We start from the raw sequence: 19410 nt of genomic DNA, 5'->3' as shown, positions 1-19410 counted from the left end.
AAGAGACAGCCAAGTGTGTGTGTGCTGCATAGTGGGGTCCAGTTGTCGGTCTTTTCACCCCTTAAAATGTCACTTTGACAGAATATTTCATGTTCAAAGACAGAAACTCTAAAGCCTCCGTCCTCACAGAGACACACACAAACACACAAAGAACTTCACTGAGACCACAAAGGTCCTGAGCTGGATGCCCCCTGTCCCCTCGGTCCACCCGTCTCTCAGAATGACCTGATATTTACTCTATCAAGTAAAAACACCATCAGGAGTTATTTTGATGAAATGTCTCATTGATGAAGAAAGTATTTGCTGCTCTTTGTGTCTGTGTTGTATCAGCTTTGTATGTGTGTGAGGTTAGTGAGCAACAGCTGGAGGTTATTGATCCAATCAGGAGATAAGATCATAAAGATATCCGTCTGAGGAACGACCTTCACTGGAGGAATCTCACACACACGACTTGACTGGGTCGGTCTGACAGTAACTAGCAGCTGCATTCCACCGAGGCTCCACAACAAATCTCCAAAATCCTACTGGAAGCTTCACACGCACACACACACTAAAACATACAGAGGCCATAGGAACCACAGACCATGAGATCATCTGTTCTTATGGAAACAAGGTGAAGAACAAAGACCGGCGTTCAATAGTCAGAGCATCAGACCGACAGACAGCAGGAACAATAAACTATTTAAAGAGACACAAAAACACAATGGTCTGTGTGCGAGTGTGTGTGAGGACTTACCAACATTTAATGGTTGGACCAGCAGAGATAAAACAAACAACCCCAGAAACACTGACACACTAACTGACTGAACGACAGCAGAACCACAACACCACCGTCACACAAAGGACCCACAACATGAGTCAGTCCAACCAGATCCTGGCACAGGTCTCAGCCCTGGTGGTTCCGTTGGTTGAGCTTGATCTGAAGGTCCAGAGTCCTGGTTCTGTTTCTGGACCATCTTCTATGATACACAAAACCACAATTCATTCATTCATCCATTCATCCATCATCTCCTCTGATCTTTTTCCGGGTCATGGGGGGTTCTGGAGGGCGGGGTCAGCCTGGACGGGTCTCCAGGAAGAGACCAACAACTACTCAGACCTACGGAGAGTTTGGAGTCACCAATGAACCCAAACATGTCGTCTTTGGAGGCCCCAGGCTGGGAATCGAACCAGGACCTTCAGAGATAACCACTTTGACACCGTGCTGCACAAAATCACAATTAAAAAAAAAAAAATTATTTACTGACACACAACAATCAATGACAAACTATGACTTTATTTTATCGCCTTCCAAAGTCATGTGATAAAAGAGGGAAAGCCGTCAGCTGTTCCAACAGTTCAATTCAATACGGGGGAAGCCGGACCCCACTGAGGTTCAGGTCAGTCCTGACGGATCAGAGACTGTCAAAGGTCATAGGTGAAACAGGAAGCTGTCACTAACGCCAATCCAAGTCTCTGAACCCTTCAGAACCTGTTTTAAAACTAAAAGTGGTGTCCGATTACAGGATGACGTCAGACAGGAAACGCTATCTTCAACAGGTAATTTAAAAACACCAGTCACTCTGTCCCAGTTCCCACAGAGGACAACACTTTTATCCTGAAGGTCAAAGGTCGGCCACATCAGTCCAGTGATTTCAACAGTTCATCCTGCTCTTCACTTCTTCTTCCTGACTACTGTCCATCCGTCCTCTTCATCCTGAGGAGGAGGACAGTCTGTCCTGCTGACCGAAGGACTGGATAAGTCACAGTCCATTTCCTGAGGACAGAAGAACTCACATTACTTCCCTACCAAGACCTGGACCTGTAGTCCTATTCTTCTGACAGAGCAGAGATATACCTGAGCTTCATCTTGGCTCTCGTCGTCAGACTGTGTGGGCGGAGCTGTGACCTTTGCCCTCTGACCCTTCTTCTGGTTCAGGCTGTGGATGGTGTGGTGGAGCTGCTGCAGCGCCCCCTGCTGCCACTGAGTGAACAGCTGCAGCAGGCTGACCGAAACCTGCACAGGTGGAACACACTCACTCATCTGACCTTAACCAGCCAATCAGGTGTCAGTCTTCTGGTGCTCGTTTCATTGGTTGAGAACAAAATGACATCATGCTTGCGAATGTATGTGTGTACCTGAGGTAAACTCCCATCATCCACCACTGTGTCAAACTCCTGATCCATCAGGTCAGCAATGAAATCCTCGACTTCACACTGCTGCAGGTCAGCTGATCCGCCAGACACACACAGACAGATTTAATATTAATGAAACTGACTGACCAATCAGAGACATATGTCAGCTGACAGGTTACTATGGTTACCTACAGTTGTCGAAGAAATACTGTTGAACAACATCCACCATCCAATCAGCTTTCTGCTGCCCGTACACGCCCCCAAAACCGTTATCCACTGCAATCTTAAGACAGACAGAAAGAAGGAGAGAGAGACAGAGAGACAGACAGAGAGAGGGAGAGAGACAGACAGACAGAAGAGAGAGACAGAGACAGGGAGAGAGACAGGAAGAAGGAGGGAGAGAGAGAGAGAGAGACAGAAAGAAGGAGGGAGAGAGAGACAGAGAGACAGACAGAGAGAGACAGAGAGACAGACAGAGAGAGACAGAGAGACAGACAGACAGAAGAGAGAGACAGAGAGAGAGAGGGAGAGAGACAGACAGACAGGAGAGAGAGACAGAAAGAAGGAGAGAGAGACAGAGAGACAGACAGAGGGAAAGAGACAGACAGAGAGAGGGAGAGAGACAGGAAGAAGGAGGGAGAGAGAGAGAGAGAGACAGACAGAAGAGAGAGACAGAAAGAAGGAGAGAGAGACAGAGAGACAGACAGAAGAGAGAGAGAAAGAAGGAGAGAGAGACAGAGAGACAGACAGAGAGAGGGAGAGAGACAGACAGACAGGAGAGAGAGACAGAGAGAGAGAGAGAGAGACAGACAGAGGGAGAGAGAGACAGACAGAGGGAGAGAGAGACAGACAGAGGGAGAGAGAGACAGACAGAGGGAGAGAGAGACAGACAGAGGGAGAGAGACAGACAGAGAGAGGGAGAGAGACAGGAAGAAGGAGGGAGAGAGAGAGAGAGAGACAGACAGAAGAGAGAGACAGAAAGAAGGAGAGAGAGACAGAGAGACAGACAGAAGAGAGAGAGAAAGAAGGAGAGAGAGACAGAGAGACAGACAGAGAGAGGGAGAGAGACAGACAGACAGGAGAGAGAGACAGAGAGAGAGAGAGAGAGACAGACAGAGGGAGAGAGAGACAGACAGAGGGAGAGAGAGACAGACAGAGGGAGAGAGAGACAGAGAGACAGACAGAGGGAAAGAGACAGACAGAGAGAGGGAGAGAGACAGGAAGAAGGAGGGAGAGACAGAGAGAGAGAGACAGACAGAAGAGAGAGACAGAAAGAAGGAGAGAGAGACAGAGAGAGGGAGAGAGACAGACAGACAGAAAGAGAGAGGGAGAGAGACAGACAGACAGAAGAGAGAGACAGAGAGAGAGAGAGACAGAGAGACAGACAGAGGGAAAGAGACAGAGAGAGGGAGAGAGACAGGAAGAAGGAGGGAGAGAGAGAGAGACAGACAGACAGAGAGAGGGAGAGAGACAGAAAGAAGGAGAGAGAGAGAGACAGACAGAGGGAGAGACAGAGAGAGCGAGACAGACAGACAGACAGAGGGAGAGACAGAGAGAGCGAGACAGACAGACAGAAAGAAGGAGAGAGAGGCAGACAGAAAGAAGGAGAGAGAGACAGACAGGCAGGCAGGCAGAGAGAGAGGCAGACAGAAAGAAGGGGGGGAGAGAGAGAGAGAGAGAGATGTCTGTTAGCCTGTTAGCTCCGGCTCGGCTGTGCCACAGTGACAGTCCGTCTGTGGGTCGGTCGGTCAGTTACCTGCAGGACAGGCCAGGTGTGGAGAACCGCTCTCACTCCTTCTTTCAGCAGCTCACGTGAAGCTCCGGAGGCCGCCATGTTGGATATGACAGCCGAAAGTCTTCTTCTTCTTCTTCTTCTTCTTCTTCTTCTTCTTCTTCTTTGGTGTTTTACGGCGGTTAACATCCGAACGTGCTCATTACCGCCATCTACTGGATAGAAATGATACACTAAAGAAACCATCCATATAAACAAGGCGTGACATTGGAGAGGCATCCGGCGTGTTGAGGTGAACAACATTTTTAATAAAGCAAGAAACACAGTTAGCTCCACACCTTTCTCTGTCACTGTTCAACGTAGCGTAGCATCATCTGTTTGCTCCAACTCGTTTTCCACGATCACGGTTGAATGAACACATCTGCTGTCAGAAAGAAGCTGGCTGCAGGCTAAATCTAAATTCCCATTGGATGGAATGTTGATTGGCTCTGCCCAGTCACAATCCAGGAAAGTCATCAATTTGGTTATTTTTTAAAGAGAAACGTGACAGAATAGCAACCAAAACAGCACAGATCTTTATTATTTACTGTGTTTAGTTAAATTAGACCACCGGAATGATTTAGCCCACCGACTTTGGGAGAGTTCAGTGGTTTTCTGACCCCAAGCTGCGTGCGCATATTCCTGTGACGTTGCACTCGAGGGGTTCTATTTGAAATCTGATTGGTCACAGAAACAGTCCAATTTTTAATATAGTTTAAGGCAACACACAGAGGCTGAAATCTGATTGGACAAAAAATGTAAATATCCACCAACACGTGCTGGAAAAGGCGCAACCAGAGAAAGGCTATGAAGAGATTAAATGAATTAATTTTAGAATTTAGGTTGTAAGTGCAGGTCAGTGCTTCTGATTGTATTTGACGGCCCACTGCTGGTTCTGTGTATCTCCATCCCTCTGCATCAGCCCCGTCCTTTAACTGCCTCTGGTTCTCTCCCTCATACAGGTCAGCTGGTGAACAGAGGGATTCAATCTGTCTGATTTCTGAGGCAACCACAGCTCACTCAGATGTTCACAGTTCACCTTTACCACCACTCTTTAATTAAGGTTTAAGGGATTGGGTGACTTTAAGGAACAGGAAGCGGAGGACTTACCGAGGCAGCAGGTCTGGTTTTATTCTTCATTGTCAGGTCTTCAAACTATTACGGTCCCTCAAATTACAGAACCAGATCCAGCTCTCAGACCTGAAGAAGAACCTTGACACCTGAGGTCCCAAAGATCCAGACTTCGTAGGGAAAGAGTCTGGATCCCAAAAATGGCTCAAAGTCAGATGAGTCTGTTAGAATGTTTTCCTGCTCTGTCTAAATCTTTTTTTAGTTTCTGTGTCTGTTCAGCTTCAGCTTTCCTGTGTTGTTGTGTTGTGTGTCACATAATAAGAAGTGATTTTGAGTCATTTTGACACAAACTTATTTATTTTAGCGCAGAAACAGGAAAATTTGAAACACACAGACAACTAACACAAATGGCAGACGTGTGGTCAGATGATCACATGACAACACAAACCTTCAGCTTTAACACACATCTGTTTTATGCTGAGGCCTCTGCTGAAGCTGCACATACTCATATTGGTGTTGTATGTCTGTTGTGTGTCCTAACTGTGGATAAAAGTCATGATCTTTATGTTGAATGAGGAAAGAGTTCAAAGTAAACATGACCAATCAGTTAAAAAGTGTAAATTGTTAATCTGACAATACGAAGAGTTTCTGTCAATAAAATGTTTCAGTTTGAAAAACGGTCTGTTTCCTAAAAGAGCAACAACTCAGAAAAACATTCAAATGTAACACAAAACACCCACAAATCTTCCTCAAAGGGGGTGGGGCAAACCTCTGATTAGCCTCACTTTGTCGTCATGACAATGGCCTTTGATTTTCAGAATAAAAGCCCAGTGGTTAGATGTGCAAGTGTGTGCCTGTGAGTGTGTCTTTCTGAATGATGTCATCAATGATGTCACAGTCCCCATGATGTCATCAGCCTCTGTACAGGGATTGGTTGGCAACAACCTGAAAAGAGAGAAGAGAGTGTGTTTCCACACAGGTTCAGTTAACCTGTCTGTCTGTACCTGACTGTACCTGTTCGTCTGTACCTGTCTGTCTGTATCTGACTGTCTGTACCTGTTCGTCTGTACCTGTCTGTCTGTATCTGACTGTCTGTACCTGTCTGTCTGTATCTGTCTGTCTGTACCTGTTCGTCTGTACCTGTCTGTCTGTATCTGACTGTCTGTACCTGTCCGCCTGTACCTGTCTGTCTGTATCTGTTCGTCTGTATCTGTTTGTCTGTACCTGTCTGTCTGTACCTGTCTGTCTGTATCTGTCTGTCTGTACCTGTCCGCCTGTACCTGTTCGTCTGTACCTGTCTGTATGTACCTGTCTGTCTGTACCTGTCCGCCTGTACCTGTCTGCCTGTATCTGTTCGTCTCTACCTGACTGTCTGTATCTGTTTGTCTGTATGTACCTGTCTGTCTGTATCTGACTGCCTGTACCTGTCTGTCTGTACCTGTCTGCCTGTACCTGTCTGTCTGTATCTGTTTGTCTGTACCTGTCTGCCTGTACCTGTCTGCCTGTACCTGTCTGTCTGTATCTGACTGCCTGTACCTGTCTGTCTGTACCTGTCTGCCTGTACCTGTCCGCCTGTACCTGTCTGCCTGTACCTGTTCGTCTGTACCTGACTGTCTGTATCTGTTTGTCTGTATGTACCTGTCTGCCTGTACCTGTCTGTCTGTATCTGTCTGTCTGTACCTGTCTGCCTGTACCTGTCTGTCTGTACCTGTTCGTCTGTACCTGACTGTCTGTATCTGTTTGTCTGTATGTACCTGTCTGTCTGTATCTGACTGCCTGTACCTGTCTGTCTGTATCTGTTCGTCTGTACCTGACTGTCTGAATCTGTTTGTCTGTACCTGTCTGTCTGTATCTGACTGTCTGTACCTGACTGTCTGTATCTGTTCGCCTGTACCTGTCTGTCTGTACCTGTCTGTCTGTATCTGTCTGTCTGTACCTGTCCGCCTGTACCTGTCTGCCTGTACCTGACTGTCTGTATCTGTTCGTCTGTATCTGTTTGTCTGTACCTGTCTGTCTGTACCTGACTGTCTGCATCTGTTCGTCTGTACCTGTCTGTCTGTATCTGTCTGTCTGTACCTGACTGTCTGTACCTGTCAGTTTTTTGTAATTTGTATTTCATTGTACAAACAGTGAACTTCCTGCTGCAGTGTTCGAGTGTTCACATCAGCATCAAATTTTAACCAGCAGCTGAAATATTCATCAGAAGCTCCAGAAATATCTGCAGCAGCTTCACAAAGTCAGGATTCATCTGATCCTGCTCATGATCCTCCACCCACAGCTCCAGGGAAGCTGCCCGCTGACCATGGAAGGATCTAGCCCCACCCACTGACCATATAAGGATGTAGGCCTGCCGATCAAACGGTGTGATTGGGTGAATATCTTTCTGTGGGTTCACCTGTCGTTCTGCTCGCTGACTTCACTTTTATTTCCGTCTTACTGAGTTCTGTCGGGTTCGATCTTCATCCCTCCATTTTGTTTCTCACTCAGCGATTTCTGAGACAATCTGGCAGCCTGGACAACAGCCTGCAACACAACAATGGTCAGGAAACACAACACAACAACAGTCAGGCAACATAACAACACAGCCAGCAGGGAGCAGTAGTGTTCAGGTGGACCTTCAGGCTCCTCTTCCTCTTCTGGACGTTCTGCTCAGGATGGAAGATGATGACATAAACTTTGGGCACGTAGAGCATCCCAAGAGAGACGGACGCACTGAGGGACATGGACACAGTCAGAGTGGCCGTCTGGATGAACATCTGCAGAGACAGAAGAACAAAACCTGACGACCAAATAAGAGCCACTACAACCATTTTAACGTTGACACAGCCGTCCTCAGAAAGCACCTGAACTCATGCTGTGTAGCTCTAAATGTGCTGCAGTAAACATCATCAGGAGAAGAAGAGGTCACAACTGTTTTCTCATCCATCCATCTTCTCCTCTGATCTGTTTCTGGAGCCAAACCCAGCTCCATCTGGGCGAGGGGCGGGGTCAGCCTGGACAGACCAACAACCACTCAGACCTACGGACGGTTTAGAGTCACCAATGAACCCAAACAGGATGTCTTTGGAGGGTGGGATTTAAGTGTGTGTGTGTCTCAGCCATGAAACAACAACAGAGCTCCTGCAGTTCTTCTTAATCCTGTTTGTTCTCACAGAAGAAAGCCGCTGAGAAGAGACAAGAAGAAATGAAGGCAGACCGTTATTACAGAGAGACAGCAGGAGGACGTCCTGTCCTCTTGTTTTCTCTGGTACAGCTCGGTCCGGCTCCAGGATCCTGGTTTCTGGTCTGCTCGAGTCCTCCTCATCTCCTTCTTCTCTCCTTCTTGTCTCTTCTTGTCTCTTCCTTGTCTCTTTCTTTTCTCCTTCTTGTCTCCTAACTGTCTCCTTGTTGTGTCTGTTGAGGCTTAGTTATTTTGGTTTTAACTAAGTTATTATTCTATAATTAAAGCCTGGACTGGATTATAATCTGGATAATCCATCTGTTCCTCTCTGCCTGGAAATGGCTGCACTTTGTGTGCAGTTTGTGTTGTTGTGCATCTGTCATCTCTTTGTGAACTCACACTGAACCAACACAATGAAAGCAGTTTTCACCAGATTTGTTTCCTCTTCACAGGAAACTGAATGTCTTTTCTGCTGAAACATCTGAAAAAGGCTCCAATCAGCTATCAGACCCAGGTCACATGACCGCCACAGGAAAACGTGAACCTGGTCTGGTTTGAACCGGGCTCTCACCTTCTCAGTGGACTGGGCGGTTCCAAAGAAGATGGGGACGAAGGCGAGCCAGACGATGCAGGTGGTGTACATGGTGAATCCAATCGGCTTCGCCTCATTGAATGTCTCCGGGACGCCGCGACTCTTTATCGCGTACACCGTACACGTCACCTAGCAACAGAAACAGATAGGTTACCTGGGCTCATAGAGGCAGTTACACTCCATAGTTTTCATTAGAACATGAACAGGATGAGCCGGTTACCATGAGAATGATGCTGTAGCTCAGGCAGCAGATGATTGACAGGTCGGACATGTCACACTTCAGGATTCCTCGGGCGAGGTCAGGGTTCGGGGGGCGGAGCTCCTCGTAATCGATAATTGTGTGAGGTGGCACGATGGCGAACCACACAAACACACCGAGGACCTGACACAGACACAGATGAATATGAGTCATGTGACAAGCTGTGTGCTCAGTAACAGGGTCACATGACACCTGTGCTTTCACCTGGACAGAGATGAGGATGAAGGTGATGATGAGCTGGGAGGTGGGGCTGATGAATTTGGGCGGAGTCACTGATCTCTTGCCCTGCTCGAAGATCCGGTAGATGCGGTTGGTCTTGGTCAACATGGCAGAGTAGGTGATGGCCATGCCGAGGCCCAGCAGGAGGCGCCGGAACGCACAGACCACCACACCTGGCTCTGCAATCATCAGGAAGGTGATCAGGTAGATCAGGAAGATACCTGCAGCCACAGAACAGGAAGTGATGTCATCCTCACCGCTGATGACAGCATTTCTATCACCAGAGAATCAGAACTGGTTCAATCCTGTCCCCTAAAACCTGTCTGTGTTCTGTCCACCTGTCTGTGTTCTGTCCACCTGTCTGTGGTTCGTCTACCCGTCTGTGTTCTGTCCACCTGTCTGTGTTCTGTCCACCCGTCTGTGTTTTGTCCACCCGTCTGTGTTCTGTCCACCTGTCTGTGTTCTGTCCACCTGTCTGTGTTCTGTCCACCTGTCTGTGGTTCGTCTACCCGTCTGTGTTCTGTCCACCCGTCTGTGTTCTGTCCACCTGTCTGTGGTTCGTCTACCCGTCTGTGTTCTGTCCACCTGTCTGTGGTTCGTCTACCCGTCTGTGTTCTGTCCACCTGTCTGTGTTCCGTCCACCTGTCTGTGTTCTGTCCACCCGTCTGTGGTCCGTCCACCTGTCTGTGTTCTGTCCACCCGTCTGTGTTCCGTCCACCTGTCTGTGGTTCGTCTACCCCTCTGTGTTCCGTCCACCCGTCTGTGTTCTGTCCACCTGTCTGTGTTCCGTCCACCTGTCTGTGTTCTGTCCACCCGTCTGTGGTCCGTCCACCTGTCTGTGTTCTGTCCACCCGTCTGTGTTCCGTCCACCTGTCTGTGGTTCGTCTACCCCTCTGTGTTCCGTCCAACTGTCTGTGTTCCGTCCACCCGTCTGTGTTCTGTCCACCCGTCTGTGTTCCGTCCACCCGTCTGTGTTCCGTCCACTTGTCTGTGGTCCGTCCACCCGTCTGTGTTCCGTCCACCCGTCTGTGTTCTGTCCACCTGTCTGTGGTTCGTCTACCCCTCTGTGTTCCGTCCACCTGTCTGTGTTCCGTCCACCCGTCTGTGTTCTGTCCACCTGTCTGTGTTCCGTCCACCTGTCTGTGTTCCGTCCACCTGTCTGTGTTCTGTCCACCCGTCTGTGGTCCGTCCACCTGTCTGTGTTCTGTCCACCCGTCTATGGTTTGTCCACTTGTCTGTGGTCCGTCTACCCCTCTGTGTTCTGTCCACCCGTCTATGGTTTGTCCACTTGTCTGTGGTCCGTCCACCTGTCAGGAGGACGAAGCTGAGTTCTCGGCCTGACGCCCTGACGATCGGCGTGTCGTTGAAGCGGATGAAGGTGATCACTACAATGCTAGTTGCTAGGATACCAAGCATGGCGAGGGAGGCGGGGACAAGGGCCCACCGGGAGTTCCACTCCAGTTTGATGATGGGAGTTGGCCGACAGGATGTCCTGTTGGGGAGAGGACGCATGTCTGATGGACATGTCTCACAGGTAAACTCATCCAGCTGGTACTGGTACCCATCACAGAGCTGTAGACAGGTCAGAGAGACAGACAGGTTGTTCCTTCATATGCGGTCTGATGACATCATGAGGGGGGATATGTGACACCTCACTCACTGAAGTGTCACATCATGTGACCTCAGCGGGTGTGGTCTCTCTGCAGGGCCACACAGACCTGAGTCCATCATCATCATCATCATCATCATCATCATCATCATCATCATCATCATTGTCTTCATCATCATCATCATCATCGTCATCATCATCATCATCATCATCATCATCATCATCATCATCATCATCGTCATCATCATCATCATCATCATCATCGTCATCATCATCATCATCATCATCATCATCGTCATCATCATTATCATCTTCATCACCTCACAGTGCCAGCAGCAGGGAACGCCCTTCACCATCTTCTTCCTCTCTCCTGGTTTACAGGGAAAACTACAGATGGAGTCTGGAACTGACCGCTCCCCCCCCGACCACTGCATGTCCTCCAACTGGAGACAGGTGGAACAAGACAATGACGCAGACTGAAGACAGCTGATGTCACTTCATGGTCTCTATTTTGTCCAATTAGCTTCTTACATTGAGCCTCAAGTTATTGGTCCACTGGCCGATGACACGGTAACCAGGATGGCTGTGATTGGTCATCTGAAACTGGAAGATGTCATAGCGACCAGGAGCATCTCCATTTTCATTGAATAAGACACTTGTACCTGCACTTCCTGTTGGACACAGCGAGATAGAGACAGACAGACAGACACAGAGAGACAGAGAGAGGGAGACAGAGAAGACCAGAAACAAGTAACGTTGGAAACATAAAAATGAGTACAACTTTCTAAAAACTTGAGGAAATCTGGGGAAACATTCCTTTACTTCCTGTTCTCACACAGCGACGAAGACATCGTCATCATTTTCATCACTTCACATCTTCTTTTTCACTAAATGTGAATAAACAGACGATGAAGTCGTCTTCTGCGTGGAGAACACTGTACCCACCAGGACTATACGGTGCTTCTCCAACAACAAATTCAGACATAAGCCTTTATGTCTGAATTAATCCAGGATTTGTTTGATCAGAAGTGGGTGAATGATCTGAACTTGTTCTTCAACAGGTTTGATCAGACACCTAAGCCTCCCCCAGCCGTCCTCCGTGTCGACACACGCTGTATTCCCCCTCCACCCCCACTCACTCACACAGCACTCAGATCGCAGCCCACCCCCACTGCCTCCACCTCTACCACCCCATCCCCTCAACTGACATTCTCACCTCCTCTCACACCTCCACCCCCCCCACACATCCCCAACCACCCTGCCCCCAAACCCCAATCTGTCCCTCTCTGCTGACCAGGTGAGGAGAGAGCTCAGAAAGATCAAGGTGAAAAAGGCTGCAGGTCCGGACGGCATCAGTTCCAAGTTCCTCTGGGATCCAACTCTGTGGGATTATGGAGCACATCTTCAACCTGAGCCTGCAGCTGGGGAGAGTTCCACAACTGTGGAAAACATCCTGCGTGGTGCCGGTGCCAAAGACGGCGCACCAGAAGGAGTTTCACAGCTACAGGCCAGTGGCGCTGACATCGCACCTGATGAAGACACTGGAACGGCTGGTCCTCGTCCATCTTCGCCCGCTGGTGGGACCATCGATGGATCCGCTGCAGTTCGCCTACCTGCCCAGCACCGGGGTGGATGACGCTGTCATCTTCCTCCTGCACAGAGCCCTCTCCCACCTTGAAAGGCCTGTCAGGCGTGGATCACCACCTCACAGCATTGATTATGGACTACCACACCAACCGCCCACAGTACGTAAGGAATAAGGACTGTGTCTCAGACATGGTGCTCCTTTCCTGTTCACCCTGTACACGGCAGACTTCAGCCACAGTTCGCACACTGCCATCTGCAGAAGTTCTCTGATGAATCTGCCATTGTCTGCCTCATCACTGATGATGATGACAGGGAATACAGAGACCTGATCAAGGACTTTGTGGACTAGTGTCAGTGGAACCGCCTCCAGATAAACACGGGGAAAACCAAGGAGCTGGTGGTGGATTCCCGCAAATATAATCACGCCCCCCCGTCACCGGTGAACATCCAGGGAATGGACATAGAAAGAGTGGACTCTGATAGGTACCTGGGTGTTCCTGAACAGTAAACTGGACTGGACTCATAGGGAGTGCTCCTGAGGACCTTCTTTGACTCTTTTCTGGAGTGGTCGGCTGGAGCAGCAGCATCTCTACAGCTGACAGGAAGAGACTTGATAAACTGATAAAGAAGGCCAGCTCTGTCTTTGGGTGCCCCCTTGAGTCAGTGCAGGTGGTGGGAGAGAGGAGGATGATAGCAAAGCTATCATCAATGATGGACTGCCTCCATGCAGGACACCATCAGTGCACTGTGCAGCTCCTTCAGTCACAGACTCCTTCACCCCAGGTGTGTGAAGGAGAGATATCGCAGGTCCTTCCTTCCTGCTGCTACCAGGACTGACCCCCCAGTAGACTTCACACACACTAAGAATAATACTGTGCAATGTTTATATAAAAGGAAAGGAAACCAGCCAGTAACAACTGCTGTTATGGGTAGTGCTACCTGCTATTTTGTGTCTGTTGTTCTCTCTATCTCTTAAGTTAAAAATCTTGCTGCTGTAAAAATGTGAATATCCCCATTGTAGGACAATAAAGGAAATCTAATCTAATCTAATTCTTCTTCGTCTTTATGAGTGTTCAGCAGCTGTTCACTGTAATTATTAACACTCCTCTGAGAAAACATGTAAACTTCACCAACTTGAACAGAAAACCACCACTGCTGCTCAGACCTGAATCTGAACTGAACCAGGAACACAACAGGGCCAGATGAAGTCTGACCCGCTGTGACGTTGCTGTGGTGTTTTTCTCACCATTGAAGTTGACAGCTCTGATGTAGTTGAGCAGCGATCGTCCCTCCACGGCATCCATGTTGCTGCAAACGCCAACGCTTCCTGGACAGAGATCCTGCTGCATGTTGTGCAGAGCATGAGCGACGGCATAAACCGCATCGATCACAAACTGGACCTTCCCCTCCTGCTCATAGGACGAGTCTCGGCCAATCCGCTCCTCCCCTGCAAGGACAAACAACATCACCTTACGTCACGTCCCCCTTAACCTAACCGTTCCACCTGACTGCTCAGACCACGCCCCCTCAGGTCTGGACATACCTGTACATTTCTTCTTGTCAGGGTCCAGTTTGATTCCAGGCCGGGTCAGTTTACATCTGAAGTCGTCTTCCCAGAACTCAGCGAACCAGATGTTCCTGCGGTTGTTCTCCAGAGAACGAGACATGAAGTACTGATCGAAGCCTGAAGAACACAAACACACCATCAGCCAGACATCAGGACCACCCATCCTGATCCTGGAGGTCTGGACTCCTCTGGGGAACCTGGAAACTATGAGGTGGAGTCTTGATGGATGTGGACCTGCTGGTGGACTGGATTTGGAGCCGAGTCAACACCTTGAACTGGCTTTTGTTTCTCAGACCTCCTGGATGTGAAAAACCTGGATTTGGTCTGGACCAGGACCAGGTTCAGGTAACATCCACAAGAAAGGTTTCCCAGCAGGACACTGTCCGCACCAGCTGGTCTTCTTCCTACAATGCCCCCCACCCACTGAAAGGTATCCATGGTAACCAGATAACGAGTGTTAGTGGTCATAATGACTAGTTTGACGTTAGCTCTGGTGCTCTTGACCTTTGCATGTTTTTTTGTCCGTGAGTGAGTGTGTGTGTGTTTTCACCGTCTATTGACGCCCGTTTCTGCAGGATGGTGACGGCGCCCTCTGCCACGTCTTCCAGCTCTGTGATTGGTGAACCTTTTGCACCCCAGCTGTCCGACCCCACAAAGAGGAAGTGACCAGTGAGATTGGCGCGCTTGGCCGCTTCAAGGACACGCCTACCAGGAAGAAAGGGGAGGAGTCTGTGACCATAAAGCCTGAGCTCAGGTGCGTTCATCTGTGTCTCGATGTTTGTGATTTTACTTGATGTCGTCCTCGTTGGCGAAAATGATGACTCCTCTGGCGTTACTTGTCTCCATCAACCGCCTGATGATCTTATCAAACTCGCCAGACGTTGGCTCACGAGGGATTTTCACCGACTGAGCAATACACAACCCACCTGAGAGAGAGACAGGTAAGACCCCACTGGGGAGGGAGACAGGTAAGACCTCACCTGAGAAACAGACAGGTCAGAGGACGTACCTGCCTCCCTGGAGATCTGCATGAAGGCATCCACGCCGCTCTCGCCGTAGTTCCCCTCGGATGCCAGCGTGGACACGTAGTTCCAGCCCAGTGCTTTGACGATGTCCACCATGGTCTGGGCCTGGTATGAGTCCGGAGGAACCACCCGGGAGAAGAAGTCGTAGCGGTTGTTGTCACTGAGCTCTGGAGCTGTAGACGCGTAGCTCACCTGAGGGATCTGGACATCATTATTGATCAACAGTCGATCAGCAATATTCAGACACAAACACCAAACCGCTGGGCCACCGTACCACCAATCTAAACCAAGACTGTGAGGCCCAACATGTTCGACATGTCTGCACACTGTGAGGTTTACAACTCAGCCTGGTCCTCACAAAGACAACACAAATACGCACACACACAAACACACAGAGGATTAGTGTTTTGCAACAGCATAAATGTGTGTCAGCTTCAATAACCTGAATAACAATCACATTAACGCACAACGCTGTGTGTGTGCACGCAGCTTAATGAAGACTCCACATTAACGAGCTTCTAAAAGCAGACCTCGTTATGACAATCATCTTCATCGTTCTCATCATCATCAGTGGAGCGAAACTAACCTGCATTTCAGACGCTGTGACATCACACCCTCCTCCCTCTGTGATTGGTCAACTGTGTGCAGGTGAGAGAGGGGGCGGGGCCTAGATGTGTTTTCACATTTGAACCATCAGACTAATTGATTGATCACGTGATGGAAGCGCGTCGACCTACATTGATCTATTGATCTGTCAGAATGGAACTGATCAGCTATCAGATAATGTCACCGCTCACCTGTCTATCTGCCTGTCACCTTTCTGTCTGTCTGTCTGTCTGTCAGCAGGTGTTACCTCGAACAGCCGCAGGATGTTGGCCACCATGATGGACACGGAGCTGGCGGACGCCCCGATCACTCCCACCACCCTCTCCGGTTTGCGGACGATGGGCGGCTCTCCGTTGGAGCAGCGGATGTCGGACGTGTCTTTCTGGATGAGCGCCTGGACGAAGGTGAGGGACTGCTCCAGGGCGTAGGTGTCCCGGGAGCAGGTGTCCAGGATCCGGGCGCCCAGCGTGATGTTGGGCAGCAGCTCGGGGTCACTGTTGATCTGGTCCAGGGCGTACAACATGGCCTCCATTCGGTGGATCCCCTTCTCTTTCTTCAGCTCGCCGCAGGGCAGTCCGTGGGGGCCCCGGGAGTGGATGGGGAACAGCCCCCCCAGAGTGATGTCACCAGGTACCTTGATGGAGTGGGGGTGGAAGTGCTGGTGGGAGGCGCTCACCTGGAGCTCCTCTCCACCAATCCAGAGCCAGACGGACAACAGCAGCCAAAACCGCCGTGACGACTGACGGGCGTCTCGTCCAATCAGCGGTGAGCTGTGATGATGGCGGGAGAGGGGGCAGCGGGCAGCCTCCGATGATGTCATAGTGAGGTCACTTTTAGCTGAGACTTTCCATCCTGCCGTTAAACTGAGGAATCAAACAAAAATCAATCAGGTGGATTTTCACTGTAATCTAACCCAGATCAGATCCGAATCCGTCAGATTGGATTAAAGAGCACATTGTTTCTTTGTTTCAACTCAACAAAGTCGGTCGATCGATTCGTTCAGTTGATCAAACATCTTAATTTGTCGAAACTCGATTACATTTTCCTGATCATTTCTATCACCGATCAAACAAAACCAGCTCTCATTCAATGTTCGTCATTAGTTGGAATAGAAGCATCTTTCATTTGTTTTATCCGTTTCACTTTGACCTACCGGAGCGCGCGCGTCTCGTCCTGGTCCAAACGCAGTCCTGATCCCGCACAGACCCGCTCAGAGCCGCCGGTCTGGATCTGTCGGTCTCCGCTATTCCCGCAGAGTCCACGAGACTCGGAGCTCCGGTTAACACGGCTCCAATCAGCGGACTGAGCGCGCTCTCGTCCTCTCCTTCTAATTAAAGCATGCGCGTTCACACAGCTGCCCGGAGTTCCGTGTCCGTGAGGACCGGATGATGGACAGGTGCAGGGCCGTTTCTAGCTTTGTGGGGCCCCCAGTTTTCCAAACTACAACGGTGAGATTCCTGATCCTTTATCTGAGTCACAGTGAAGACAGCTTTTTGTTGTGGTTTGCTTTATTATTATGACTACATTTAAAAATTCAAAGAGATAAACAAAGTTAAACACACATGAATCGGGTCAGGCCCAAAGATGGCCCCAAACCGGACCAGGAGACGACCCCTGTGTCAGCGGGGAGAAGAGTCTAAGGAGACTAATCTCCTGATGAGCCTGACCATTGAAACAGAAGTCTTTAAATATTTAGAGTCAAAAACAATCAACAAGTTCATCCAGACTGAGGCTGGTTACCATGGCAACCCCTGACACTGATTAATTAAGAACACCTGAGTTTGTCCCACGTAACTCAAACTTGCTGCTGATTTATTCATTTCACTGACATCATTATTTTCAGTTGTTTCTTTACATTCAACCTGTCAACAGTTCAACAGACACTCAGCCAATCAGCAGCAGGCATCTGACTGGCTGGCAGCTGATTGGTCAGGAAGAGTTCGGGCCCGTTTGCTTGGTGGCTGCTCTGACTGGTCGGCATCTCTGAACCCATCTGAGTTAATCTGGTACGGGACGCTGGTTTCAACATGACCTGGAGACTTTAAAATGGTTGCCAGTCGTTGTGACCCTGACCACTGTAGGAGGAGTCTGAGGCTGGAGGCGTGGCCCCAACTCTCCCCAAGGGCAGGAACCAGCTGTGATAGGCCGCCTCGCAGCCGTGTGGTCATGTGGTTGGTTGTCACCACTGCAACATTGTGTGTGTTTGCCATGGCAGCTAACTGCTGGGCGAGGCTGTGGAGGAGGCGTGTCCTCTGCGATAGGTTGTCAATCTGTCTGAATGGAAATGCCACACTGTCAATCACCAGGAGTCGGACCCCGGGATGGTCCGACAGGAAGTCAGGCAGCAGGTGAAGCTCAGCCAGCAACTCTACATAGTCACGGGAACGCACCTGAAGGACGGACAGTCAATCAGAATCTGTCTGTTCAACACCTGAGTGCACCTGTAGTTGCTGTGACAACCCACTTTTATTACCAAAAATATGTTGGACAGGATGATCTCCACGGTGAAGGTCATCATGGCAGCGCGTTGATCATCGTCTTCAACCAATAAGGAGCAGTGTCTGACGGCAGCAGTGGCCACATCGACCACTCTCTGCAGCAGGAAGCTGCCTTCAGTGTCAATGTAGATCACCTGACCTCCAACACCCCCAAAACATGCTGGCACCTGGACATCCACCGCCAGCTGCAGGCTGGGCAACATCATCAACACAGGTCACATGGTCAGTGACATCATCAACACAGTCACATATGACATCAACAGGTCCTGCAGCCAATGAGGAACGATCAGTGTTATGTTTGTCCAGATTGGACATTTTGAAGAGTTTGAATGTGGACAACAACAGGACAAATCCTGGAACTGTAGTTATTTTTACTTCTCAGTAATTAATCACGTCACAATGAGCCAACTTCAGATTTCTACTGTTTGTTCAAAACATTTTTCCACTTTTCTGTATGACAGCTGATAGCTAAAAGTTCAAAGTTCATCTACTCTTCAGCTATAGGCCCCCTCGGCCTATAGCTGAAGAGTAGATGAACTTCCCCTCCTGCATGCACCGACATACCACGAACCATGTTCTTCCAAAGTCTCTCCATGTTCCTGCTCCAGGTGCGTTGAATATCCCTCCTCCTGCTCTCATTCTCTCCCTACTCTCATCAATCCCCTTTGTAATGTTCTGTTATGCTATAGAAATAAATTTCCAAATAAACCTTTATTTGCAGTGTGTCTGCGTGTGTTTGTCGGACCATAGTTGTGTTTTTCCAACTCCCGGAACTCCGCAGATCTCTGCTGTCCTCCCGACCGGAAGTCCTCCTCCGAGGACCGAGTCCAGCAGGGAGCAGAAGGTCACGATGCTCCGGGTCTCCTCCTCCTTCTGCAGGAGCTCCAGGGCCGAGACGGAGGCCGACAGGGGCCCTCCTGTCCCCGCAGCCTGCAGCACGTCCTCCGCCTCCTCCCGGGACAGTCCGGCCTCTGCAACAACAAAATCAGGACCTTCAAATCCGGATCCTGGTCTACGGAGTTCGGAATGAGTCAGAAAACACAGCCTTATCATTTAGGGGGGGGTCTGTGGAGATGGCTCGCTAAACTTGGAGAAAGCTGAATGGAGTTCGAGCGAAGAGCCGGTACCTCCGCTGAGCTGATCCGGATTCAGGTGGATGAGGTCTGCGGTGAACTGGAAGCCAGCAGACACCAGTTTCACCTTCACGGCGGGACTGAGCGGCAGACTGCACATCGGTCTCTGCATCATCTATGCTAACTGCTAAAGCTAGCTCCGTCTTCAAAACAAACCGCCCTGACCCGCATCCCAGCATGCAATTCACCGCACAGCCG

The 19410-nt window shown here is 49.6% G+C and overlaps 3 protein-coding genes across 3 annotated transcripts; all 3 read right to left on the bottom strand.

Moving 5' to 3' along the window:
• Positions 1 to 1256: 1256 nt before the first annotated feature.
• tsr2 (TSR2 ribosome maturation factor) lies at positions 1257 to 3959 on the bottom strand. Its single transcript, XM_029505495.1, has 5 exons — positions 3872 to 3959; positions 2308 to 2398; positions 2119 to 2210; positions 1838 to 1996; positions 1257 to 1756 (listed from the first exon to the last, which is right to left on the bottom strand). The coding sequence occupies exons 1-5, from the start codon at positions 3947 to 3949 to the stop codon at positions 1655 to 1657; spliced, it is 522 nt and encodes a 173-aa protein (XP_029361355.1). The 5' UTR covers positions 3950 to 3959; the 3' UTR covers positions 1257 to 1654.
• Positions 3960 to 7350: 3391 nt separating this feature from the next.
• grm6a (glutamate receptor, metabotropic 6a) lies at positions 7351 to 18714 on the bottom strand. The gene is made up of 15 exons (XM_029505666.1): positions 18163 to 18714; positions 15829 to 16257; positions 14960 to 15176; positions 14741 to 14876; positions 14501 to 14655; positions 13927 to 14067; positions 13630 to 13830; positions 11328 to 11467; positions 11117 to 11239; positions 10495 to 10759; positions 9173 to 9408; positions 8930 to 9091; positions 8689 to 8838; positions 7573 to 7713; positions 7351 to 7480 (listed from the first exon to the last, which is right to left on the bottom strand). The coding sequence occupies exons 1-15, from the start codon at positions 18283 to 18285 to the stop codon at positions 7391 to 7393; spliced, it is 2709 nt and encodes a 902-aa protein (XP_029361526.1). The 5' UTR covers positions 18286 to 18714; the 3' UTR covers positions 7351 to 7390.
• Positions 18152 to 19376, bottom strand: rad51c (RAD51 paralog C). The gene is made up of 3 exons (XM_029505671.1): positions 19207 to 19376; positions 18789 to 19050; positions 18152 to 18271 (listed from the first exon to the last, which is right to left on the bottom strand). The coding sequence occupies exons 1-2, from the start codon at positions 19325 to 19327 to the stop codon at positions 18791 to 18793; spliced, it is 381 nt and encodes a 126-aa protein (XP_029361531.1). The 5' UTR covers positions 19328 to 19376; the 3' UTR covers positions 18152 to 18271; positions 18789 to 18790.
• Positions 19377 to 19410: the final 34 nt, after the last annotated feature.

This window comes from Echeneis naucrates, chromosome 7 (genome assembly GCF_900963305.1).
Source record: "Echeneis naucrates chromosome 7, fEcheNa1.1, whole genome shotgun sequence".
Lineage (NCBI taxonomy): Eukaryota > Metazoa > Chordata > Actinopteri > Carangiformes > Echeneidae > Echeneis > Echeneis naucrates.
The sequence above is the reverse complement of the archived record's forward strand: the minus strand, read 5'-3'. Positions and strand labels throughout refer to the sequence as shown.